The following is a 27,596-nucleotide window of genomic DNA, read 5'->3' as shown; positions in this document are numbered from 1 at the left end:
GAACGGCTGCTTGTGCAGGCTACATACTCCAAAAATGAGGCAAGCAAATGTACTTTACTGCAGTTATTGTGTCTAGTGCATTTAACCACAGAATCCTCAAAATACTGGGTTGTAGCCAACTAAGTTCTGCTCAGAGTAGACCCCTTGAAATTAATGGACATGACTAACTTAGGTCATTGTGTGGGAAGAGTGGCAACTCAGTTAGATCCCTCAATATGCTACACAGGATGGAGCCTTCAGTGTAAGTAACCAGTGCTTCATTTTGTGCTTTTATTAATTTTTAGATTAGATGTAGGGTAATAATGTATTTGTATGAATGTCAATCAGATATTTTCACATGGGAAAATTTAGTTCAAACACCAGAACACACTTACAAATAACTGAATGAAAGAATATCCTTTTGTTTTTTCATTTTCATAGGTACTTGGACGATGTTTCTTGACAGTGATGCAGGTTCATTTTCAGTTTTTATCCCAAGCATTGCAGAAGGTCCAACCAGTGGCTCATTCATGTTTTACGGAAGCTGTAGCTCAGGAAAGAAAGAATTCTAATATGGCTGAGACATCCAGTGCAAGTCCCACAATTGAGCTAGAAGAAGCTGTGCGGTCATGGAGAGGAGCAGCTGAGGTAAAGATGTAATTGCTGTGTTGCTGGATTTGGTCAACAGTCCAAAATTCAGTGTTCTGTCTCCACCCAGGTGCTGCTAGGTAGCTCCCAAGCATAGCCTATTTATTTATATTTCATAAAAAATGTATACTGCTTGATTGTAAGAAAAAACCTCAAAGCAGCTTTAAAAAAACCTCAAGGGCTTGAAAGTGGTAACATACATTTAGTTCTGGCTAAGTGGCTTTACTTTTCATAGTGGTGGTAACTTGTAGCTTGTGTGTTGGTAACCTTTTGGTTTCTAAAACTACCAAAAGACTGAAGAATTCTACAGAAAATCAGGCCTTTGGCCACAGAATGATAAGCTAGAGGTTCCAGCAAGTGGTTGGGAGTATAATGTACTCCGTAAAGTCAAATGGTATCTCTAGCTGCATTAGGGAATGCGCATATATTGGTTGAATTTTGTACAGTTACCTTCATGCATAATTCCCAGCTTATACTCATCTTAACATTTATATGTATTTTTAATGTGTTGGTATCTGTAATTATTTATTAATTTAATTAAAGTAATCTACACACACAAAGTTCTCCCTCCCACTTCGACAGTAGTGCTGGCTACCATAATGAGGGTTTATTAATGAGTTTGTTTAAAAGATTGCAGTCCCCCTGCTGTATCTCCCCCTGCAATGAAAAATCAGTCATACGAATCTGATGATTAAATTGAGAACTTTAACTAAATTCTGAACCTAGATTAAATAACCCACTTCCCTTCCTGTTTGCTTTCACCATAGTGACTATGGGGCTCAAAAGTTTATTTTGCCACTTTTGAGCCACTGCTATTTTGTTTTATCCATTTTTTGTGTCCTCTTTGAAGGCCACATCACGGCTACGAGAAAGGGGTTGTGATGGCTGTTTGGCTGGAATCGAGGTCCAGCAACTCTTCTGCTCCCAGAGTGTGGCAATTCCTGAGCACCAGCTAAAAGAATTGAACTTGAAAATAGACAGTGCTTTGCAGGTTAGTTATATCTTTATATCACCCTTTGGGTGAGTATGGAATAAAATATGTAGGGCAGTCTGAGGACTTAAGTAGGGTTGCTGCTGAGCAAGTCCTTTTTAATGAGAGCTTCTGTGCCAACAGCAGAGACTGCTGACATTCTGGAAGCTTTAGCTGCCCCCTCAGTTAAGGGAGGGTGTGACTGATCATGGGGAAGATGTTATTTTCTCTTTTAGGTTAGGAAGGTTTTGTGATGATATTGGGTGGTGGTTGTTTTAAATTCAGGTATGTGATGCATTAAACATATATCTATTTAATATCAGGCATATAAAGCTGCATTGGAAAGTTTGGGTCACTGTGAATATGCGATGAAGGCTGGCTTCCACTTGAACCCAAAATCTATTGAAGCCAGTTTGCAGGTAAACACCCTCCCCCCCCAATCTTTTTCCAGCAAAGATGTTTACTGTAGATAAAGCTGAATTGCTTACATATGGATTTCTCCCTGACACATTGCTTTGGTGTTCTGTCTCTAAAGGGGTGTTGCAGTGATGCTGAAGCCCAGCAGACTGGCCGGAGACAGACCCCTTCTCAACCCATTCAGTGTGAGCTCCCCACAGTTCCTGTTCAGATAGGTGCCCACTTCCTAAAAGGAATATCCTTTAATGAGTCGGCGGCAGATAACCTGAAGCTCAAAACGGTAAGTACCCCAAATCTGTATCAAACCCAGTAATATTTTCTTTGTTGGTAGCAAGCTCCATGTTGATAGATATGCAAAGCAAGCATTTTAAACCTTGTCCTACTTTAGCAAGTTTATTCAGTAAATATTTAGTGTTTTGGTATTTAAAAGATACTGGATTGCAAGCGAAACTGTGTTCCAAAAGCTAATGGTCACATTCAGCCAATTGTAGCCCTTCTGGCTGAAGGGACTAACAGCCCCGGTGAGGCATCTTTTCTGCTTTGTGTCTTGTTTCCTTAAAGCTTACTGGTAGCATTCTCCAGAAGTTAGAGGCAGTTGTCTTAAATGCTCCTCCTTCCCCTCCACATGCTAGCTTGTTTTGTGTACAGTGGTACCTCTGGTTGCGAACGGGATCCGTTCCGGAGGCCCATTTGCAACATGAAAAGAGTGCAACCCGCAGCGCTTCTGTGCATGCGCGTGATGTCATTTTGTGCTTCTGTGCACGCGTGAGCGGCGAAACCCAGAAGTAGCCCTTTCCAGTACTTCTGGATCGCTGCTGGATGTAACCTGAAAGAACGTAACCTGAAGCGGACATAACATGAGGTAGGACTATATACATGTTGACTCTGCTTGTCATGAAGTGCCTCCTCACTTCTGTCTGAAGAGGTGAAAGAGAGACAGAGGACAGATCCTCACATATGGCCACAACCAAGAGCAAAGTCTCTCCTTGCAAAGTTCTAAGCTGCTGTAACTATGATGATGATGTTGGCACAGTCTTTCTGCACTGGAGTTACCTGTTCCAGAGCATCTAGTTCTTTGTCAGCCACATTTTTTTGCAGTGTATGGAATGGATTGGCCTGGTTTAGTATGGAAAGAAATCGGCCACAGCTCAGAGCTTGAAAAAAGGGAACTGTGATTTATGATAGAGGATTTGGTCCACTATTTGGTGCAAGAGGTTTCCTGCAAAGATATGTTTTGAACCTTCAGCATGGTGAATTGTGTCATAAAAAGTTAGCTTCAAACAGGATTGTCCTAATTTTGTATCTTTTGCATCACGTCTGGGTAATTTTTTAATTATTTTTTTTACTATCATTTTATCCCTCTTTTCAGACAGTTGTCTTACAAAATGCCTTACATTAGTTTTAAAAACAGCTGGGATATCTTATTGGGCTTACAAAGGCACACTCAATGGAAGGGAAGGGAAGAGATAGTGTAGCAGGGAGGCCAGTTCTTTAAGGCCAGAAGGAAGTGGGTGAGCTATTTATAATCCAGCTAGGGCCAGGATGACCTTCCCTTGTTCTTCTTCTCTTGAATAGCAGTTGGTGACTCTTGTTCCTTTGGCCGATGGTTGGGACCAGAGTGTCCTTTCCATTTGCTTCTGCAGTCCCAGGACAATTGGCAGCGGGACCCAAATATTCTGTCTAGCAGGGAGGAAGACACAAACTTTTCCTCCGCACTGGATGAGACCAGGCTACACTCCCCCTTATAATGATGTCCTTTCTGGGAGTTGCGGAGAAGCAACCTCCCAAGGGCCTAGGCCAATGGCAGTGGCCAGAGTGTGTTGCCTTCAACTCTAAAATTCTTGAGCAAGCTGGTAGTTGGGTTAAGACTTTATTTGGTTCTAATATGAAGTTTTAAAAATACACATACATATTTTAACACTGTGACCATCTAAGCCTCCATTCTCCAATATGTGGCACCTACCATGCATATTAGAAAATCCATGCATCCAATGAAGTGGAAAATAATCCATGAAAACCTATTCTATCATTTAAAAAAAAAATGTTTTAGAGTGCCACAGCACTCTTTGTAATAATAGATCTGATAACCCCCGCCTCTCTTCTTGAGCAGCCTTCCCTTTCTTATCATTCCACATAATCTCATGCTACTTCTAATAAGCCATTGGAACCCCAGCCCTGGTTGCTGTGTGTTTCCTCCTGAATTCAGGGAATCTACACAGATATAGTATGAAACAGAGATATCACCATTGGAATGAGGGTGCTGGTGACCACTGGAAACAGCAGGCACAGGGGGAAGTGTTGGGCTAGAACCATCATAACTTGAACATTGATTTAAGTAATAACTGCAGTCATCAGTATTTATGTAAGGTGTTTATATATGGCTTAATTACCAAAGTGCCTTCATGCATGGTGGGGGGAGTGGGGAAAGGGTATCATCATGACTTGCTTGCTTCCTGCATAGCAATCTTGTTTTGTGTTCTTGTTTTTGCAGCACACGATGATACAACTAATTAAAGAAGCTGGCTGCCATAATGGAGTGACCCCAAGGGATGACTCTCCTGTGACTGAAGTGCTGAACCAAGTTTGCCCTTCTACATGGCGGGGCGCATGTAAGACGGCTGTACAGTTGTTGTTTGGCCAAGCTGGGCTGGTAAGTAGCCATGAGGGCACAAGTGTTGATTTTAGAATACTTAAATCGTTCTTTACGGCTCCAAGGATATCTCGGGGCAGCTTCCAAAATATTTGCCCAATATAATCTCGTTTAAGCATAATTTAAGAAACCAAATAATGTGTTTATCGATTTGGTGCCAAGATTGTTCAGGCAGTCTTTCCTGCCCTCATCCTTGGTCTTCTCTGGTGCTGCCAGGTAATGAGTCTGCTTTGGTGCTCTGAGGCAAGGCAGTCGGGTCAAGCACCTGGAGCTCACTCAGCCCATTATGGTGAAGGGGAGATGTCTCCTTTGCTGGCAGCAGGTAGTTGCAAGGTGGCAGCTCCCATTGAGAACCTCTAGAGGCAGGTAATGGTACTGAGCAGTTGGAGCATACTCAGCTCATGGATGGAAACCATCTTCCTTTGCTAGCGGTTTCCAGGCAGAAGGTCTTCTGAGGCAAGGGAGTCAGGCTGAACAGCTATGTGAGGAGAGTAAAAAGAAGGGGATAGCTGACATGTGGCAAATATAATTTAGTTCTGAAAAACGTATGGGTCATCATCTATATGTTGGAACCTGTAGTTGATGGTTGCTGTGTAGAGTGCTTTGTTTTGTATGCCAGTCAGTCACCTGTGTCCTTTTCCAGGATACCCTATTCCATACCCCCTCCTTCCCCATCTGTTTTCTTCCTCCTAACAGTCAGTAACCCATGGCCACTGAACACAACCAACTCACGTTGGGCATTTTTCATCCCCATCCCCAATAGGCTTTTGTACCTCTACAAAGCTTGGGGTTTGGCCCAGCCTGCTGATTCTTTCCTCTTGTGCATGGATGCTGCAGATTTGGCTCCATACAGATCCACACTCAATATTTGTATATAAGATTATGCTATTAATTGACCAACTTCTCCGTGATCCCTTTTGTTTTGGGGAACTTATATTCCACAGAGTAAAATATTCCCAACCTGAAGTTCATTGTTTGCATATTTGCATATTTGCCTGTGTGGAATCACACAAATCACTATCTCCATCTACCTTATCGCACAAGATCCTTGACTCCAATGAATAAGAGGCATTGCAACGTTTGGATAGTTTTTCTTTGTCTGCTCAGTCTCAAAGTAACTCTGGTCACTGTAACCAAGAGCTGAGTTGTTGTAGCAACTGGAGTGTTAGGTTTAGATTCAGGGGGGAAATGCCACTCAGAGCTCCTTGGAGGAAGGTATAACATAAGCAATAAAACAAGTGTTTGAGATTTGAAATTGTTGCCTTTGTGTAGAAGAAAATGAGAAGTACCAGTGCTTGGTTGAAAAGAAGGAATAAGTGCAAGTAGGGCCTTAGTTCTAGTAGCGGGGGTAAGGGGTGGTTTGCCTCCAGGGGTACCAAGCCAAGAAAGTTAGCTGCTTCACCTGCAGAGATCATTGCAGTGTGTTCTTTTGCTGTCTTTCTGAGAAGAAATCCATGTTGATGGGAAGTCGAGGAATTGGCCCCCCAAATAGTGCTGCTGCTGCTGCTATTTTGTGGTCTTGTACTGTACAACAATTATGATTTCTTTTAAACTGGAATTTGCCATTTTGAAAACACTGCCTGTGCAGACTCTTAAGAAATCTGCTCTTGCCATCAGTCTTCTCATTCACATTTTTGATATGTGATGTTGGCCCAAGTCATGTGATAATGTGACTAGAGCAGGGACTTCAATTAGATGGACAGAAACTGCCACAGACTCCTCTTTTTTGCTGGATAGAAGCAGTGATATCTGCATGTTTATGTTCTACTTGCATTGCTTTTAATTTGGTGTACCGATGAGACATTATCTTCCGTTGTTTAGATTGTCCTCTAGGTGGGTGTTATGGAGGAAACATCTGTAAAGCCAGAACAATGGAAGTCGGGAGTCATTTCCCAGGCTGGGCGTGAGAAATGGCTGTACTGTGAGATTAGCTTGTTTAGATAAATGAAACACAAGGAGTTGGTAACGTGCTTCCTCATCCGTTGAAATGCTGTTGGCATATACTACAATGCCACTTAGAAATCCTGAATATTGAGTGGTATATAACTACCTGAAAATATGGAAAATAAATACCACTGATATATACACTCCCACAATTGAACTTTAAGATCTCAAGGCTTCATTGGGTATGGAGGAGAGCCTTTAAATGTATGGGCATTGTGCAGGCAATGTTTCCACTAGATCATAGAATAGGACTTCTGAACTTGGCATTTCTCTGTTGTTCTTTCTGAGACCTCAGTGTCTCCCTGTCCTATGCTGATAGCAAGGAAGCTGTTCCTTTTTATAACATTCCAAATTTTGCAGCACCTTAACTGTCCAGATAGAATGCAGGATAATCTTATTATGAAAACTTGTTTTATAATCATAGGCAGTAAATTGAGAGGGTAGAACTGTAAAATGGTTTACTAGATATCAAGTAGTTCCACCCTCCCAAAAGGAGGACAAAAGGAAAGGCCCAGATCATGTGCAGCTGAAAAATCTTTAGATAAGCCTTCCTCTTTTTAGTTAACAGTGGCCTTTTCAGATGTTACACTGTAGGATTTATCAGAGTAAATGTGAAACGATTCTTCTACACCCACGCACCCCAATTAAAATTCCCTACACGTGCCCCTCTTGCTTGCCTAGTGGTTGAATGCAGTAGACTGATGTCCAGCCCCTGTAGCAGTGGGGTGGTGCTTTTGCTAGTTTTAGGGAGTGACGTCTTACTCTATCGCTTACTGCTTTTTTCTTCTTGAATAGGTCGTTGTGGATACAGCACAGATTGAAAACAAAGAAGCATATGCGCCACAAATCAGTTTAGAAGGTTCCAGAATTGTGGTTCAAGTCCCATCAACATGGTAATTATGACTTACTACTTTGGAAATCTCGGGCAAGCTTTAAATAAACAAATAAATAAATAGGGACATTAATTTTTGGTATGAAAGTGAGTGTTGTTGACAGGAGATTTGTTATTAAAAATTGTTTCCTTAGGTGCCTGAAAGAAGATCCTGCAACAATGTCTCTGCTGCAGAGAAGTCTGGATCCAGAGAAGACTTTGGGACTAGTGGATGTGCTTTATACTGCAGTGTTTGACCTAAATCGTTGGAAGGAGGGAAGGTAGGTATGATTTGTGCTGCACTCTTACCACATAAGGGTTATGCACTGATGAAACCTTATTCAGGAATACTCGGTCACATGTGACAAGAGAAGATGGCAATGACAAGTTTCAGCCAAGGCTACCAGGTCTTAATATTGAAGGTTAAGTAGTAGGAATGTACTGGTAGCAGTACCTGGGCATGGCTGGGCATCTGCTGAAGCCCCACTGCCTCAAGAGGACTGAGCTGGGGCACCTCACAGCCCCAGTGGGTAGATAGGAAGCTGCCATTTTGACATTCACACAATTCCCCAGAGTGACATATTGTTGGGCACTGTGGGAACAAACAAAAAAAAAAGAGAGAGAGAGAAGCAGATTGCCACCACTGATGAGGCTGCAAAGGGGAGGCCTTGTGAGATTCAGATGGCACCAGGAACTGGATGGCACCCCACCTTACTTGTGGGTACAGAGCAAAGCTGCTGCAAAACTTTGTAATGGTGAAATGCTGCTTCTTGTTAATATGTGCTCACAAAAAGCAGCTATAATGTGAGCAAAAGGCCAGAACAAACTGAGTAATTTGCCTTGTTATTAGGCTGAGTAGGGCAAAGATGAATAAGCATAGTGCAGTTCTCTTTCCTTTTTAAAGGATAATTCCCTGACCTTCTCTTTTTCAAAGGAAGGAAGGCAGATCAGGGGAATTGGAAAATTTAGGCTGATCAGTGGCTGGAAATAGGTTCCATCAGATTGCCAAATAAATTATAAGCAACTGGAGGAAAATGAGGTCAGTCCATACCTAGATGTGTTTAAGCTCAGATCTTAAGACTTGACCATCAGCATGTAGTGAGTTCAGTAGACTTTGATGCAAGCTCTTTATGTAATTGAGAAATGTGGCCTGTAAAATAATTGGTGAGACTAGATACACAACTTGCTTGAAAGGCAGCATCCAGTCATAAACTGGAAAGAGGCCAATGTTAAACACCATTAATTACTTACATAAAATACTGAAGGTTACACAAAAAATGAAAAATTGGGAGATATTGCTATTTTTAGGATAACCTGATTGCTAGTACTCTAGCAGAATACACTGATCTCCAACACCATATAGCAACATTATCACACCTTTTTAGATTATCACCTCTCTAGCCTTCAGTCCTAGGCTGAGGCATAACTCAATACCCAGTGATACCAAATGTCCAAGAATACCTTACCCAGACAGTTATCAGTAAAACAGGAAAGTCTGGTGGCCATGTAAGAGGAAACAGCATTTTATTTACCACCAGACTTTACAAACTTCAGCAACAACAGCAAACGTTTTGCCATTTTTTAAAAAAACACAATTGTCTAAAACAGTGGAGCAGGATAATGGGGCAAGCACTGCTTGTCTTGCTCCCTTCTGCTTCTGTTAAATTCCTTCACCACCATCTTGCCCACAAAGCCAGCTTTGACTAAATATTTGCTTCTCTTTGCCACCCCATTCTTGATCGCCCATCACCTCTCATAATGTTGAATCCAAGCAAGCAACACACTCTCCCAATAGAAAACTGAGGGAACTGCCCTCTCCAAGCAACAACCTTTGCTGGGAACTAATCAAAAACATAATAATCTCAACCCTATGCACAGGGGAGCAGCCTGTATTCCCTGCTGTTGCCTCACCTCCTTTACCTCACGTGACTATAGACCCAGCAGGCTGGGTGGCTGATGTGTCCTCCTGGCATGGGTGAAAGTTGAGCACTGAGCATGCTGCATTTGTTAAACAAAACATTTTCTCAGTTTACTTGGCTGTGTTGTGCTGTTTTCATAGGTAGGTCCATGTTCAGAAGTAGCACTGGGCAATATATCAATATATCGCCCAGGACGGGTAGTGGGGGCGGGGGGTGGAGATTGCAATGACATCTTCACTCAGCAGTATATTGCTGGTGAAAGTCACTGTTTTTGAGTCCCTCTGCCTGCAGTGCCCAGTGCACTGAGGAAGAAACAAACTAGCCGGGAGTTGGAGGCAGAGGGACTCAAGCGGTGGCAGTTTCACCAATGATGGTGAAACTTCCATTGCACTCTGCCCTGGCAGAGGGAGAAACAAGCTGCACTGGTGAGTAGAAGCGGGATCAGGGCTGCTCAGCTGGGAAGCCTGCCCTTTCCAGCTGAGAGAACCCCGACCCTGCTCCTGCTATCGTCTGACTGCTTTGTCTGGGAGGGTGTGCTGTGCCTTTCCTTCCAGAAAAACAAAGCCCACCCTTCCAGTAGAAGGCAGCCAGGCGGCAGAGGGGCTCCAGCAGCCCCTTTCCACAAGGCGTGAATAGGGTGGCTTTGCGCCCTATTCAAGGTAGGTCACCTGCCCACATGTCACCAAACAACAGTCTGGCCAAGGAGCCCCAAGGTCCTTGCTGCTGTAGCGGGAGTGGCAAGGACACCGGGGCTGGCTCCGCTGGGGGCAGGTGCCCTCCCACCCCCAGCAGAGCCTGGCCAAGGAACCCCGGGCCCCCTGCTGGTCGTGTGTGAGCGGTGGGGACTCAGGGCTCGCTCAGCTAGGGGCAGGAGCCTTTCCGGCCCCCCCCCCCGGCTCAGCAGCAGACCGTAGCCAGCTGTATTGGCCACAGCCAATAAGGTGAAAGCGCCTCAGCCCCCATGGTGACAGCTGCAGCAGTTACATCCAACACCTCGCAAGCTGGGGCCAATGCAGCTTTTTACAACATCACAGTTTATCGCCAAACCTTGATGTTTGGCTGGTGATATACTGTGATTTTGAGAACCCAACAACGCCCAGCCCTATTCAGAAGCTTAATATTACCCGGACAGATTTATAGTGGTTCATTTCTTGAGGCAACATTTATTTATTTCTTCAAGTATATATAATCCACACTTGTATAACAAGGCAGGATACAACATACAAGAGTACAGTTACAGTTACAGTTACAGGTTAGTAAAAACATAATTAAGATCAATAAATACTTGACACTCTTACATCTTATTGTGAAAAAACTAAGTTATAGGGCAGCTCACACATATCAGTAAGAACTAAATATTGGACTGTCTAATCCACAGTTTTGTGAATGCTTTGATTTTTCCTTAGCTTGGTTAACCTTTTATACTGGAGGTTGTCACATCTGGCTCACAAAGTTTTTTGAGCCTCCCCTCAGATTTGTCTTTTTTTTTTTAAATGACTGCTGCTGTGGGTCCCCCTGCTGTAATGCCATGATGCCAAAACTTTGTTGTGGCATCTTCTAAGATCCCAAATTTTCCATTTCAAAAAAATAAACATTTTTTCCTACATTACCACTTTCATAGGTCCCCTGGTTTGATACAATGGGTAGTATTCAACTAAGTTTTACTCACAGTAGACCCATGGAAATTAATGAGGTCCATTATTTTCAGTACGTCTAAGCTGAGTACAACTTACTTGAACGCCACCCAATGATGCCCTCAAAGACCCCCACTACCTCTATGTCAATTTTTTTTAAAAAAGTTATTGATGATGATGTTGTTGCTGCTTTTTAAAATAATAATAATAATAATAATAATAATAATAATAATAATAATAATAATAATGTTTAATGACTGCTTCCATAGGTACCCCACTGTGATGTCAAAAGGTTTTTTGTTGGTTCCCCCTGCTAAAATTTGTCATTTTTAAAATCATCTTACTGGCCACTCTTGCAGGCCCTGCTGTGATTTTGTAATATCAAAAGTTTTGTGACCTTTTTCAAAAAACAGAATGACTCCTTTGTTCACTCCCACTTTGATAAACAGACCTCGCAGTGTTGACCATGGGTCAGTGCAACTTCCAACTCAAAAATGGTTAGGCACCCCTGTTTTATACATTATCATACTTTTCAATACCTCCAGATTGCATGCCTTAGTCCTAATTACTGTAAAGTTGTTTTGAAGTTGGTGAATGTTGCTTTTTTTGCCTGAAATAGAGGGTTCTTTTTGTTAAACAGAGAGCAGGCTTTGCCGTGTATTCAGATCCAGCTTCAGCGTGAGATCTGTGACTTCGGGGGTCACATTGACTTACCATCTGGAAATGGAAGCAAATCGACGGGTGGATTGCAAAGGACTTTCTCGAAGCTGACTTCACGATTTACAAAGAAAACATCCTGTTCCAGTTCAAGCAGCAGTGGAAGTTACTCCATTCCTAGTACACCTTCCAAAAACCTTTTCATAGCTAACAACTCAGAGGATAAAGCAAAAATGCCCAACAATATGGATGCCCGATTGCAGAGTATTCTGAACATTGGTAACTTCCCCAGGGCTGTTGAGTCGGCCCAGGCAATGGCACAGAGTGGAAGCCATCAGGTTGTTAATGGGTTCCTCCTTGACAGGCGTAATGGCAGCAAAGCAGATGACAGCAAGGATGCCAAAGGCATGAATTTACCAACCGACCAAGAAATGCAGGAGGTCATAGATTTCCTATCTGGTTTCAACATGGGCAAGTCCCAGCAGACCTCTCCGCTGGTGAAAAGAAGAAACTCGGTTGCATCGTCTTCGGCAGCAGCAGAGCAGAAGCCAGCCACCGTGCCACAGCAGTCCCAGTCTTCGTCTCACACGCCTTTGCACCATCTCCAGCAAGGGTTGCCACAGCAACAGCAGCAGCAGCAGCCACAAAAGCCCCAGCAGCAGCAGCAGCAGCAAATGCATTACTATCAGCACCTGCTGCAGCCCATTGGGTCCCAGCAGCAGCAGCAGCAGCAGCAGCGTCCACCTGGCAAGTGGCCAACCAATTCCAGCCAGCCGTCAGCCCAGACTGTTGGTCCGGGGTTGTCTCATATGCCTCAGTGGAGCAGTCATGCCTTTCCTGACCTGAGCTCTGACCTGTATAGTTTGGGTCTTGTGAACAGTTACATGGACAATGTGATGTCGGAGATGCTGGGGCAGAAGCAGCAAGGACCTAGAAACAACACGTGGCCAAACCGTGACCAAAGTGATGGAATCTTTGGGATGTTGGGAGAATTTCTACCTTTTGATCCTGCAGGTGTGTGCATGTTAAGTAAATGCAACCTTCTACTACCACATGTTCATTGAGTAATGTGTTTGAATGTGTTGAATGCTGCCCATCTGTAGACACAAACCATTTGTGTCTTCTGCAGGTGATGGGAAAGATTATAGAATTACAAGAGCAAAAACAACAGCAGGGGTACCTTTAAAAAAAGTCTGCCAAATATTGGGTGAGGAAAGATAGTTTTTGAGGGCAGTAATTTTTGAAAATGTCATCTTACTGATAATCTTACTGTTTTATTATTATTATTGTAAGTTTTCTACAATCAAGTGGTGTATAAATTTTATGAAATACACAAATATGTTAATTTAGTGGGTGGGACCCATGTCCAGATCTTCAAACAGTTGACGAGTCACAAGGAATTTCCCTACTACTGTGTTCTGTGGGTTGGGTAAAAAGGGAAAGTGTGCTCCCTACACCTCCTCTCACTGCCACTTCCTGCCTTCTAGCTCACTTAAGTCTGTGGCAACCAATTCCTGTTTCCAAGGTAGCACAATTTAGCTATCCTGCTAGTCAAGTTTTGTTCAACTTAGTAGGATTGAACAGATTTGCCTTGCTGAGGTTTTTCAGAGTATGTTGGGTAGAGGGGGAACATTCCTTTGGACAAAGTCATCTTAACAGCAGGATTTTTGTGCCTCTTAATTTCTTGGATCTGCTTCCTTCAGACATTCTTTAGTCTGTTCCATCTTTATGATGCAGAGCAGTCTCTCTTAGCAATAGCAATGCTAAGTATTGCAATAGCAAAGGCTTTCTGAAATTAGTCTCCCCAAAGTTCTGATGGGCTGCCAAGTTCCATAGCAGTATGATATGTGGAGATGATGGACTTACATGTGAATATACATGGGCAGCTTTTTGGCTCCATGTTGTTGGAGACAATGTTGTTGGAGGCAATGACTGACCCGACAGGGGAGCAGAGGTATGGCCTGACTCTTCCTTTGGGTTGTCTCCCTTTCTTGTATTCTTCATTTCTTTGATCCTCCTCTTGATTTAAGCGTACTGAATGGATTTCAGTAGTATTGATCTGTCTTCCTATTGGATGTGCATTCTAAAATAGGATCTAAGCTTCTAGATAGATAGATAGATAGATAGATAGATAGATAGATAGATAGATAGATAGATAGCCAGGCACACAGACGAAGCATTTCTTGGGCTTCCACTGTGTATGATGTCACCACCACCTCTCTACTCTGCTGGTGGCTACAATGTTAGGGATTTATGTAGCATATTTTGCCTGCCCCCACATAAATCGCTCCCTGATCAAGTTCTTAATTTTCAGCGCTTCAACAGGCATTCCCAACCACTGACTAGCTTCCATTGTGTTTGTATGCATGTGTACACATTCTCATATTCTCTCTGTTTGTCTGTCTGAGGGGTAGATGGCGGATCATTGCAATGGAAATAGCCAAGTGTGTCAATAGTTGACTGTCAGGTTTCTTTTTTTACTCCCAGTTGGCTCTGATCCAGAGTTTGCTCGTTATGTGGCTGGGGTCAGTCAGGCCATGCAACAAAAAAGGCAAGCACAGCACTTCCGTCGCCCCAGCAACACACGTAGCAACTGGCCGCATCCTGACGACCCGCACAGAACCTGGCCTTTCCCAGAGTATTTCACAGAAGGGTAAGGAGCTATCTGTGGCACCCTTGTGTACATCCAGCTTTGCAAGCAGCTGTAAAATATAGTAAATTAGGGATTTTTGCTGCATCAGTTACATATCTTGTTTAGACATACCTACCCATATGCTTAGAAAGTTGAGGTAATTTTAATCTGTTTTAGTATTCAAACTTTTATATGTTTTAAAGTATAGTTGTGAATTTTTCTCAATTTTATTGTTTTAACTTTTTGTAAACCACTTTGAGGGTTTTGGTTTTTTTTACAATCAAGTAGTATATAAATTTTAGTGTGTGTGTGCGTGACCACTTTGCGTGCGCCCAATTGACATGCACCTGTCAACACATGTGCTGCTTTCGTTCCCAGAAGGGGTTGGTGTGGGGGCAGAATGAGCTTACGTGTGACTTCTGATGCGCACAATGACGGAACCCCTGTGCAAATAGGGAGTTGCCTGTTTATAATATTTATACTGCAGCTCTTCCAAGTTCAGGATTGCAGCATGTGGATATTTTCTGCTTTGGTTCTGAGGCCATAATGCAAGGGCAGCCAAGGTAACACCTTTCTGATGCGGTTGGACTCCAGGTCCCATCATTCCTAGCCATTAACTGTGCAGGCTGGAGCTGATGGGAGCTGGAGTCCACAACATCTGCAGGACACCACCTTGGCTGCAGCTGCAGTAATGCCAGTTTTAAAGGGTTGTTAAGTGAATATGTACTGGGTCCTTAGAGGGGATATGGATTCCATATGCAGTGCCTGAATAAGCCATGGGATAAATGCTGTAAGATGATGCTGAATTTGTCAGTTTAGTTTTATTTTAGTGTTAGCGTTCATGGAGATTTTTCTTCTTGCCCTGTGAAGGTTCAGTAACGTTCTAAGAGCAACTAAGGTGGTGAGCCTCCCTGCCACCGCTCACATCTCTACTGTTTGTCTCTTTCTCTTGATTGCTTCCCTGCTCTCATCTCAGGGAGATGGCAAGCAGCTGGTCAGGTACTCAGGGCGACTCTGCCAGCTCCAGTGATGAGACTTCCTCTGCCAATGGAGACAGTCTGTTTTCCATGTTCTCAGGGCCAGATATTGTTGCTGCAGTCAAGCAAAGAAGGTGAGTTGAATTATTGACAAAGCAATAGGCAAAATCTTTGGTTTTGCTGGTGGATAAAGATTTTGCCACCTTAACTTGCAAGGGCCAGGCTGTTTCAAAACTTTCCTGTGCCAAGTGTGAGTCACAAGGTCAAGCTAGGTTTGGAAATAAGAAAGAAATCTGAACTACTCTTGGCTGTCTTGCCACCTATGTTTTGTTTCTCCTTTAATGTTGCCTGAGCTTGCAGTTGTCTCAGCCCTTTGAAAGAAGCAAGAAAAGAAACCGGGGCCCAGAGGGTTTGGGGAATAGGCTATAATCTTCCATTTCTGGTTGTGGTTCTGACTATTTTTCCCTTAATGTGTCTTGTGGGATTTATACCTGCTCATTAGTACGTGCCTGCATTGGTGGAAGCTAGGAAAGCCACATGGACGTGCTGCATGTGTTATGTCTCTGCTATAGTGACAGGCGTGCTTTATTATTATTATTATTATTATTATTATTATTATTATTATAATTATTGTTAGACATGTGGCAAACAGGTATTTGAAAATGCAAGTGTGGATTGGCTGTGACTCCCTCTTGAGCACACCCAGCAGCAAGCACCAGATTTGTGGCTGTGAAATAACCATGAAGCTAATAAAAGTGCCCAGTGACAGAAAAGAGGATCCACAATTGAAAGTCCAGTTAATCAGTCCAATGTCACACAGTTTTGACAACAGCATGCCTGGCGTTGAGTCCATGTTCATAAATACTATTCCTCTGAAAACTAGATGCTGCTGAGGCAGAGCTGCTACTGCCAAGGGAGGTCTGTAGCCTTGCTGTCCTGCTTGAAGGCTTCCCCAAGGCATAAGCCAAGCTATTCTTAGGGACAAGAATCCTGTGGTCCCTAATGAATAGTGATTGTGACCATCCTACAGCTATTTGAGCAGGACTGGACAATTAAATATTAAGTATTGCAAAAGTACAAAACTCTGCTTTGGTGCAATATCAGAAGCACTGGTCCACAGATTTTATTGGCTGCAGTACGGCCTAGCTGCTGCTGTGCCATAGACTTCTATCTGCCTTGTTGGCTAGGTGTCTGAAAGTTTACTTTAATCCATAAACCTTCAATTGCCATGAAAGTAGCAGGTTAGATGCAAAGGCCCTTAGTACAAGTGCACTTCAGTTGTAAGACTCCTATTGCCCTCTATTTTGACCACGGAAATACAGCATAAAGTGTTGTCAGAATTGAAGAATATTTTCTCATTTAAGACCCTGCCATGACACTAACAGACCATTTTCTCTCATTGGATAAATATTTCCACAGGAAACACAGCAGTGGGGAGCAAGACCCGAGCACACTTCCTTCCCCGCCACTCCTTTCTACAGTGGATGATCATAGTCAGGCAAGTATCAGGCTGAATAGTGCCTCTCTTTGGGTGGCTAATGGTGGAGGGGGCCTCTTTGATGGGATTCCAGGTGGCTTTTCTTTAAAAAAAAAAAAATCCCTCAGTAACAATGTTCCCTGAATTCAGCCCAGTTTTAAATAGTCAATTTCACTATACTTCCAGATTTTATGGCCAGCAAAACTGCACTGCTTCATTTTTTATTATAAACAACTGAATATGCTCCATGGAATTTATTGGAGACTTCAAAATGTTTCACTTTTACTTTGATCTTAGGGGGTGTAGATCCATTGGAGATGCATTTCCCCCTCCCCCTTCTCTGAAAGCCAGATAATATATTGGGCTGCTGGGAGAACTTCCCAGGTGAATGGTTTTGCTCTGTGTGGTGATTTATGTAGGAGGGCTTTGACCCCAACAGGCTGCCAAGCAACATGGCTGGGTGGCTCTTCCTCCTTCCCAAGGGAGTGCTTTTGGAGTGTTGCAGAAATGGCAAAGAGGTGGTACTAACTGCAATAATAGTCCAAGTTCTAACCAGGGTAGGAGAAAGAACTATGGGAGAGTTTCTTCTTCATTGCTCCCCTCCCATTTGTAAAAGACAAGAATATCGGCTCTTCCTGCTCCTGGATTCTGTGGCTTTAGTGCTCTCTAGGGAAGGCACTGGAGGTGGGGCTATGAGTGGGCCCCTTATGTGTGCTGTTGGTCCAGGATGTAGTGGTTTACATGGGACAGAGTTAAACTGCTCCAGTGGGCAAGATTTCTGGAGATGCCCCAGGAGTTCAAGTCATCAGTGGGACAGGTTACCTTGCACTCTGATAATGTTCCTGTGTGACTGTCATTCACTCTTGTGGAAGAAAGTGGTATACTAAGGAACATTTGCAGCGGGGCCAGAAATGGTTCCAGGCAGTGGATGTGCAGGAAGGAAGCTCAGATGTTGTCATTGGTCTCTTGCAGGACAACAAAACCAAAACCTGGCCTCCGAAAGCTCCTTGGCAGCACACACTGCCCAGTCAAAACATGTCTTTGTACCAGATGAGTAGCCCTGCCAGCCAGTGGAATGACACCATGCAGATCCTGCAGTCACCCGTTTGGTCCACAGCCAACGATTGCACACCATCAACAGGGATTTCCTCCACTTTTGCCTATGCGCAGCAGCAGCAGCAATCGCCGCCGCCGCCATCTCAGCACAAACCGATGAATAAGGGCTTTAAACCTTTTCCAGTCAAGCACGAACGCAGGCCATCTTACATGCATCAGTACTGACGGCTTTTTCTAGCAAGAAATGCCGCAGAGGACCAAAGTCTTTGATGTGACAAACATTTGCTTTGTTTTACAGTTGTGCGGTGATGGCTGTCTCTTCTGGTGGTTCTGTGGAGTGACAGCTTCTAGTGGTGATTCTCTCTCTGTAGAGTGCTGAGCAAATGGTGCCAAGGTGTTACACGTACACACAACAGCCCTAAACTGTGATGCTTTCAAAGCGTATATGGACTACCCTGCTAACAAACTGCTACATTATTACAACAGAAAACACTGTATTTTATAGCTATTTTTTCATATAGATTTATAGTTACCATTTCTTGCTAAAACAAATTTGAGTACATTTTTAAGCAAATCTAGCAGTTTTGCTCAACACTCCTTTTCTTTAGATTTCTAATTGACAAGGTAAAAAGTCTTCACTCCGGTGACATCGGCTGCTGTAGCTTTTTTAATGCATCAGTTGTTAACGTGCCACACAAGCTCCTGGTCACAACAGTGGTGCACAGACAACTGCAAAAAGCTTTTTCCAGTTATTTGCTTCATGCAAAAATAGCTGGAACCACTCCAGCCCAGGTAACTTGTGACATAACTTAATGGGCACAATCCACCTGTAACCTGAGCTCAAGATCCATAAAGTAGTTTGGGGTGGATTGTGTTCATCTGTGGCTGACACTACATTAGAATACACAATTTGATACTTTTACATTTGGCCAAAGGCATTATCCATACAGTGCTCCTTAAATGTATGAAAGAATAGTTAAGACTACTTGCAAATATTTAAAGTCTTATTTCAATGCTAGACTTAGTGTGTAAAAACATGAGCTGGCTCAGAAGAGAGAGAACTTAAAAACACTATTTTTTTGTAGTGCTAACTATTAAAGTAACTACTTTCAGTCAATATGTGCCATTAAATAAATGAACCTGTGGAATTAGGAAATAACCTTCCAACCAAAGTGGATCTGGGGGAATGACTGGTGCTTAAATTGAAAAAAAAAGGTAAATATGTATAGTTATCCCATTGTATATTAATTGAGGTGAGAGAAGTCTTTATAAAAACCTATTTAAATTTTCATATTTCATCTTTGAAAGAGTAATTATAAACCACAATATTTTCTGGTATAAAGGTTTTTGACAGTATTAATATTATTTTTATATTTTCTTAAGTCATATCATTCTAATACATTGACAAGTAAAATGGGTTATTAGTTATAAATGCATATAGTTTTTTGATGAAGATAAAAGCACATTTAAGTTCCCATTTTCTACAAACGAAGTACATGTGTATATTAAAGATACCAAATTATATATAAATATATATAAATAAAATACACAACACTAAACGTTGGGGTGGGCAGAGTCGAGGAACCCCTCCCCGCCTTCTGCTTGTGTGGTGATGGGCCATCTTGGCAGGCCCAGAATGTTACTATTTGTGCTGGTCGAAGATGCCAATGTTGCCTGTATTTATGATATTGTCACCATGTTTCCTCAAAACCCACCCTTACCATGTTTACAGAGTTGTTTGCTGTGCATAACTTTAGTCATGTGCTTTGCACAATCAGTGTGGCTTCTGTCTGTAAATTGTTAATGTTTTGTACCTTCTGCTAAAAATGTTGGTGAATTTAACAAGTGGGGTTTTTTTTTGTTTTTTTTAGTTTCCTGGAGTACACCATTGAAAACTTATATTGGACCCTACAATCTATTGCAGTTGTATGCCACAATGATTTCAGGTCAAAGTACAGATGTTTGTTGCGTTGACGTTCCCTACAGAGCATCTAAACTGCAGTTGCAAATGAGTGGTAAATACAAGCACTGGCAGTTTCTAAAATTGGAGTGAATTGTGGAAATACAGGTGTGTCAGTTTCTGTCTAGTAGGTGCTACACCATCCTCTGCTTCCAATTATGCTGAACACTGGTAATTTTCCCAAGTTGTTTGCACTTGGCAACCAAATGTTGCCATGTGATGTTTCACACTGCCAAGTGCATGGGGTTTGGTGCTTAGTTAACTTACCCTTATTGCAGTACTTCTGTGAATAGCTAATGCTTTGGAACTGGAATTGTACATTTTGTATTTTAATTTTAAAGCTCCTGTAAGTAAAAATAACCTTATTTGCTTTATTAAAGATATACCTTTAATAGTAGGTTATATCTTGTTAAAATAAGGTTTCTGCTGAAGATAATGAGCACCATCAAGCTGCAAGTTAATTTCAGTGGAGTTTTCCTTGCTAGCCCCCAAATTACAACATTCACACAAATAGATACGTGCTCTGAGCTGAAATACCCCTAGGTCTGTCCCATTTTGAGGATAAGGCATGATTGTGGAATTACTGAAAAGATGGCACATTCGCTCTAGATGCAGCTGGATCGTGGTTGGTATATGAGGGTCTTGTGTGTGTGGTGGTAGGGAAAGAAAATCCAAAGTCGTATTGGACAGAGGCAGGCCCCTTGCAAGGAACTGTTGAATCCGGGCCTTGCAAAAGCAGGCACCATCCCTTTGATTCAGTACTAATACCCAACAGTTGATCGTCTCTGTGTAGTCTTCCTCAACCTGGTGACTACAGCTTCCAACATCCCTTCCTATTGGCTGTGTTGACTGGGGCCTATGGGACTTGGAGACCCAAACAGCTGGAACACACCAGGCTGCAGAAGGCTGCTCTGGAGCTTAAAAGAACCTTGCAGCACGGAAACAAATACCTTGCCGCTAGATGCCTCCAGGGCAGGAACAAAGTGCTCTCCAGCTCTTTTCCCACTAGTACCAAGACAGCATGATAGAGAACACGGGCTAGATTGGGGGGGGGGGCGGAATCCCCTCACAAAGACTGTTAGATTATCTCACTTTTGATCCCTCATTCTTTTACTTATTTACAAAAATGAGGCTCTTGTGCCTTAAAACATTGCTGCATTTGTGAAGTTCCCTCTGCTTGACATGCAATTGATTTCTCCCCTCCCTGTGCCATTAAGGATTAAGTACTTGCTTGAATTTCTCAAAAGCATGTGGGTTCCAGCCTGCTATCATAGTGTAACTTTGATAACAGTGATTTTCATTCAGGTGCCTCTTTCAGTGTTAACTTACCAAGTATGAAGTCATAGGCAAGGAGCATGTGTTCACAATGCCACATGAAACCAAAAGTCCCGTAGCTCCTGCTCTGCTGTGGGTGTAGAACTGATGTGGGATCATTTGCAGAGATCATTAAAAACCTCACCTACACCATTCCAAAATCAATTTTCTTTGTTGAGCTAGCCCTTAGACTTGGTACCTAGGCCAAGCCAGCCTCAGTCCCTAGCATCCTCTATGCTTACAGCAGGCATGGCCATACTTGGCCCTCCAGATGTTTTGGGACTACAACTCCCATCATCCCTAGCTAACAGGACCAGTGGTCAGGGATGATGGGAATTGTAGTCCCAAAACATCTGGAGGGCCAAAGTTTGGCCATGCCTGGCTCACAGTCTTAATACTACCAAGTGTAGGGTATGAAACACATGCTACGTGGACACATTTTCTGAATGGAAATGTATCTGGATTCCTAACCCAAGCTTTACTACCTAGCAGACATTGTGTATATTGTCTATAGGTCTCGCTCAGTCTGTCTCATCCAGATGTTTTGGACTAGAACTCTCTACTCCAGCCAGCTCACATGGACTGGCTGGGACTAATAGGATGGCATTCAGTTGAAAGGCATTGGTAACTAGTGTGGTTGGTACCAGAACTATAGCTGGTCCCATAATGCAACAGCACAAGTGGTGAGGGACAGAAATATAGATGTTTGCAAGAACAGCTGTCTATAAATAGTGTGGCAAAGCTTTTTCAGATGTCGGACCTGGAGCAGGAAGGATGTCTCTGCTTCAGGAAGGAAATTTTTGACCAACATTCATGAGTGTCTAGAACTCCTATTGACACTTTGAAGTCTCACTGCCTCATTCAAGGCTTGATATGGGCACTCTATATCCTCATAACCTATCCAATCTGTCCTGTGTAGCATCTTGTACTGATGTTTCACTTAAGTATGTGGGCATCTATAGCACTTAAGTTCCATACCATGTAAGCAGTAAATGTCTTACCTCGCTAACTATTCTGTTCATTTAAGTCTTCGCTTTCTACCATCTTTCTGCCCTTGTTCTCATCCAAATTTAACAGGCTTAACAGACTTGCGACAAATAGTTTTGGTTTTATTATTAGAAAATTCATGATTCAAAATGGCAGAATGTTATTTGATCCCACTGCCTTAACTAGTGAGGTACTATTGTCTTCTTGCCTCACTCTGCTTTAGAACAGGTCTGATTGCCCAGCTACAATACAGCATTCTGCCTGGGGTACCTCACTGCATTATCAGGTGCAATCGATGTGAATTTAGCAGCAGTTCCATAAAGTAATGTTTAAAGTTAGAAAGAACATTGAAAATGTATGTTTTAAGTTACAATACTTGGATCTGCTCCACTTGCAGGATACCAAATGATATGGAATTGCTGAAGAGTACATTCATTCTAGATGCAGCTGTTGTGTGGCTGTATCCTACAGCTGTGCTGCAAAAAACTGCACAGCTGCCATGGACAGCTTCCCAGGGCCCCGAGGCCAGTGGCAGAGGCTAGAGAATGCCTCCCTTCATCTCGGAGAGGATTAACAGGTGCTTTGCCTCTGGCTCGAGTGTGTTGTGTAGTGGCCTTCATTGTAAGTTGGGAGTAAAAACAATTTCTAACATGAAACCCCTTTGTATCAATATGCTGTCATTTGTTACCATAGACTGGAAACATAACTTAGAAACTTTTAGTTAATAAGCATGGTTGGGGGAGAGCTCCCATTTTATACTACTCCTGGTCCAGGAGGGCAGGGGTCCATTCCACCGGCAGTGCAAATGTAGTAGGAGGGGCTTTGCACCACCAGCTTCAGTGATAGAACAAGCTGCTGTTACTACTTCACATCAACTCACCATGTTCCTTTTACATTGTATAGCTTTAGGTTTTTTTCTTTTTTAAAAGGAGAGAAATCCCCCATGCCAACACTCCTCTTTTACAATTGTGTGCTCTGGCAGCAGCTACTTTGCCTAGTCAGGGGAGATAGCTGGGGCTACAGCAAACAAGGAAAGTAGTTTTAAGCAATAATAAAAGGGAGCTATAAACTGAGCAAGCAAACTCTGGGTGTTTGACAGTAAGAGCTGTTTTGAGAGTGGAATAGACTCCCTCAGGAGGTTGTGGGCTCTCCTTCCTTGGATGTTTTTAAACAGAGGTTGGATGACCCATCTGTCAGGGATGCTTTAGTTGAGATTCCTGCATGGCAGGGGGTTGGACTTGATGACCCTTGAGGTCCCTTCCAACTCTACAATTCTATGATTCTAAGTGAAAAGCAGCAATGCACCAGCTCCTCTGCATTCCAAAGCAGCTGTGGTGCTCTTTCGTCACTCATTCATAAAGTGTTATTACTGAGGCAATCTTACCCAACCTGCAGCCTTTCAGACAGTTTGAACTTCAGCTCCATGAACCCTGCATAGCACAGCTATATTGTCTGGAGCCAATGAGTTTTAGTCCAAAACACCTGGAGGGCATTGGCTGGGGAAAACAACTCATGCTAAGCTACGAAACCAGCTATCCTTTCCCTAAGAATCCATGGGAAAAAACTCAGTTCACTGCCTAGAATCTTTCAGTAAGTACTAGCAAGAAACTTTTAAAACATTGCTAGAACGTTAGCAGTCCAGGAGGGAAAGAAAATAATATTTCATAAAAGCACACTGAGAACTATGGAGATATGGATTGATCTGAAAATATTAAGTGGTTCAAAACAGCCAGTTGAAATATCTTTTATTTTTTCCTCTACTGCATGTATGTATCAGGATCAATATGGTTTTTACTACAGAAAAGGAATACACATTAAAGTAATCAAAGCTTAGCAGTGCCCTTTACGAGTGATAATGTTTAATTCCATACAAATAAGAGGCAAAAGGAGGTCTTTTGTCAGTAGGCATATGACAATTCTGTCTTCCAAGCACTTAACGGGTAACTGCATACACCACCACATTGTTATAATCTCTTGCTCTTTTCACCATATCCGGAATAAGATTTTAATGTAAAAATGTTAAGTACCCCTTCTTTACCAACCTTCTTCATGGGTCAGTGGGCTAGAATGTAATGTCACGTGGAGAACTGATGCTCTGAGGCAATGGCAAACGTTGATAATAATACCCATCAACCTTGACCTTTTAAGCAGTGACATTGTAGCTGAAGGAATATGCAGTGCACTATGTCATTTTTCCTTTTGCACCCAAGGTGGGAGGTAAAGCAAATGGCATTTACTAGTTGATGGCAAAGAGGATGAAATGAAGGCAGGAATGTGTTCTGTTAAGGAAGCACAATTCAGCTGGCTTTCCATCAGGTGCTGGATTTATTCCTCTCCTTTAAAGAGGAGGGGACTAATGGATCTTCCAGATTCACTCCCCATTTCCTTCAAGGATTCACAAGTGTGCCAAGGAGCACAGTATCAGTCTGCAACAGTCTTCCCTGCATTTGGAGAGGGAGATGCATCCGCAATAGTAGCTAAATAAATCAGGTTTCTGTGCAGTGTGTGCTGGTGTCTGTAACAGAGAAACAGAAGAATGAGATTCCTTGGGGCAACTGAAATAACAGAATTGCTCTGGCAGCCACCATATAAGTGACAGTAGGATTTAGGTCTCTATTTTGCTCACTTTATACTTGAGAAAGCAGGGGGAAGGGAAGAGTTGTTAATTAATATGAAGCCAATGATATTTTTGAATCCTCTTAGCTACTTTCCCCTGTTCCTGGTAGTATTTTATTTTTAAATTGAAGGAAATGGTTTTTTTTAAAAAAATACTAATTAAGTCAATGTTTTGTTGTCATTTAGTCGTGTCCGACTCTTCGTGACCCCATGGACCAGATCATGCCAGGCACTCCTGTCCTCCACTGCCTCCCGCAGTTTGGTCAAACTCATGTTGGTAGCTTCGAGAACACTGTCCATGTTTAATGATCACTTAATTCCTGCAAAGGCATAGATGAGTGGGCAATGATGCACACTGGAGCACATCATTCTAACTTCACATTCGCACTGATGTCTGAACTAGCAGTGTCTAACCAGGGAAGATCTTGGGGTTGTGGTACACAGCTCTATAAAATTATCAAGCTTGTGCAGTGGCAGCAAAAGGGGGAAATGTTAGGGATTATTAGAAAAGAAATTAAAAATAAAACTGCCACTATTACAATGGCCTTTCAGAAGTCCAGGGCTGCCAAGAAGAAGGGGTCAGTACATCTATAAGCTATTAAAGGTAAAGGTAAAGGTACCCCTGCCCATACGGGCCAGTCTTGACAGACTCTGGGGTTGTGCGCCCATCTCACTCAAGAGGCCAGGGGCCAGCGCTGTCCGAAGACACTTCCGGGTCACGTGGCCAGCGTGACACCGCTGCTCCGGCGAGCCAGAGCCGCACACGGAAACACCGTTTACCTTCCCGCTGGTAAGCGGTCCCTATTTATCTACTTGCACCCAGGGGTGCTTTCGAACTGCTAGGTTGGCAGGCGCTGGGACCGAACAACGGGAGCGCACCCCGCCGCAGGGATTCGAACCGCCGACCTTTTGATCGGCAAGCCCTAGGCACTGAGGCTTTCACCCACAGCTCCACCCGCGTCCCACATTACCACAAGCTATTACCTCCCACATTAAATTCAGCAAAATAAACAAGATTTTCATTAATGCCCTGCACAGTCTAGTTGTGTTTGACAGACTAATTGTATTTATTTCAGCAACAATGTGCCTGATTTCAGTTCTCCTTCACCTCCCCTGTAAATTTGCTCAGGACCAATGAGATTTATTCAAAACCACGTCTCGCAATGAGACACGCAAGCTCTCTAAACAATTACTTGATTGTTTGCTTTAATCAAGCAAATACAAAAATGAACTCCTGAAAAATGCATAATAGGCGACTCTTAGATTTAATTTACTTACTGCACACATTCTTCAGCTCTTCCTTTATTCTGATATTCCACAATACATCGAATCAGCTGGTCATTTTCTTCAAGCAGCTGAAAGTCACAACAGCACTGGATCAACTGCATATTACTGAAACTTGTTCAAGAACAACTACTTAACAATTACACTGGATAATTGTGAGGATGCTTTATAGACTGTGAACTACCATCTCAAGATCAAGGAGGCAGTGTGTGGGTGGGTGATCAGAGGCTTCAAAGGCACCAGGGAACAATTTTAAGAGCACCATGGGGCCCGCAGGTGTCCTGATAACCCCTGATTTCTGATTATTAAAGTGGTGAGTGAAGAATATCCGGTGTCAACTTCAGTCGTCAACTTACAGACTTAAATATTAAAGGGTGAGTTTTCTTTTTGGTAGCGTTAAGGGTTTACTGTTACTGCAAAAGATATAGGATATTCTAGCAGACTATGCTATTCATTTGTTTTAGTCATCTTTCTGGCGGTGTACCGCTTTTTATTGCACTTTGTTATGCCTTTCGCTAAGCGATCATGATCGAGGAGAGTGAAGGAGCCGAACTGCGCAGCGACAGTGATTCCGCTCAACCCTGAGAATGTACAGAGTGCACTGCCCTTCCTAATGCGCAGGCGGATCAGACTGGGCGTTCCTTGACCAGGCTCACTGACGTCACGCTCTCAGCTTTTAAGCAGCGCGGACCATCTTCACGCAGCCTGCAAGAGGCGGGGAATGAAATGGCAAATACACTTCCGGTTCTAACCGGCTAACTAACCCAATACAAAGAACCTGGCCAGGAAACCAGAGAGAGAAGAAGGTAGAGCGGCGCTCTGACGCCTCCCGACGTTCTTGCCTTTCCTGTGGCGGCGTACGGGAGTTAAAAAGAGGTCTGCGTGAGCGACGCTCCCCTCCGCTCTCTCTATGGGGCCCGTCCCTTTCGCTCACCCGTTGCAACGTCTCTTGGTTCACCTCCGCCTTGCCTCGGAGTTTCTCCGGCACGAAAACCACCGACATGCCAGCGGAGGGAGCGGCAGCGGCTTCTAAGCCTCACGCGAAAAGTGGGCCGCGGCGCAAAGGTTGATGGGAGCAAAAGGACAATACTTTGCACCGATTGGCTGCCCCTGTGCGGCCTCGGAAGCTCCCGTACATGAATGCAGATCATTAAATGTAGAGTAGTCCATATCCCGGTGTGACTAAGAAGCTTCCGAGTCTTTAAAATTCCGACCAGTTAAACGGGTTAGACTACAGTGAAAGAATTTATGTGTGTATATGAGAGGGAAGGTGGAAGAGCCTGGCGTGCACTGGTCCATGGGGTCACGAAGAGTCGGACACGACTAAACAACAACAACATGAGAGGGAAGAGTGTGCCAATCAATTTCTAGCGTGATGGAAGAGGGAGGAAAACTTTACTTTCTCCGCGCTATGCATAATTTTGTGGATTTCCATCACGTCAGGCTGCAGCATAGACCGTGCTAATTAAGGGGCCCGCTCGCCACTCTCTTCCCAAATCGGCGCTCACTCGCACCACAGACGCGGCTTCTCCGACTAGCAAAGCCTGCAACCAAAATTCTCAAGTTAACCCGGGAGCTGCAGTGCGCGCGACTCTACATTCTTC

The 27,596-nt window shown here is 43.3% G+C and overlaps 2 protein-coding genes across 2 annotated transcripts in view; one reads left to right on the top strand and one right to left on the bottom strand.

The window, feature by feature from the left end:
- The window catches only part of GARRE1 (granule associated Rac and RHOG effector 1), a 56,882-nt gene extending 36,694 nt beyond the window's left edge, over positions 1 to 20,188 (top strand). Inside the window, exons 3-14 of the mRNA XM_081921097.1 lie at positions 421 to 627; positions 1,478 to 1,618; positions 1,921 to 2,016; positions 2,133 to 2,294; positions 4,506 to 4,664; positions 7,404 to 7,501; positions 7,635 to 7,760; positions 11,673 to 12,703; positions 14,177 to 14,342; positions 15,298 to 15,432; positions 16,718 to 16,796; positions 17,748 to 20,188. Coding sequence (XP_081777223.1) covers positions 421 to 627; positions 1,478 to 1,618; positions 1,921 to 2,016; positions 2,133 to 2,294; positions 4,506 to 4,664; positions 7,404 to 7,501; positions 7,635 to 7,760; positions 11,673 to 12,703; positions 14,177 to 14,342; positions 15,298 to 15,432; positions 16,718 to 16,796; positions 17,748 to 18,056 — 2,709 coding nt within the window. The 3' untranslated portion in view covers positions 18,057 to 20,188. The remainder of the gene's footprint in view (positions 1 to 420; positions 628 to 1,477; positions 1,619 to 1,920; positions 2,017 to 2,132; positions 2,295 to 4,505; positions 4,665 to 7,403; positions 7,502 to 7,634; positions 7,761 to 11,672; positions 12,704 to 14,176; positions 14,343 to 15,297; positions 15,433 to 16,717; positions 16,797 to 17,747) is intronic.
- A 4,210-nt stretch (positions 20,189 to 24,398) lies between these two features.
- SS18L2 (SS18 like 2) lies at positions 24,399 to 27,204 on the bottom strand. The gene is made up of 3 exons (XM_081921854.1): positions 26,927 to 27,204; positions 25,987 to 26,063; positions 24,399 to 24,607 (listed from the first exon to the last, which is right to left on the bottom strand). Exons 1-3 carry the CDS (start codon positions 26,993 to 26,995, stop codon positions 24,514 to 24,516), a joined length of 240 nt encoding a protein of 79 aa, XP_081777980.1. The 5' UTR covers positions 26,996 to 27,204; the 3' UTR covers positions 24,399 to 24,513.
- Between the last annotated feature and the right edge of the window lie 392 nt (positions 27,205 to 27,596).

This window comes from Podarcis melisellensis (assembly GCF_964234715.1).
Source record: "Podarcis melisellensis genome assembly, chromosome: 8".
NCBI lineage: Eukaryota > Metazoa > Chordata > Lepidosauria > Squamata > Lacertidae > Podarcis > Podarcis melisellensis.
This window is presented reverse-complemented; position numbering and strand designations above follow the sequence as displayed.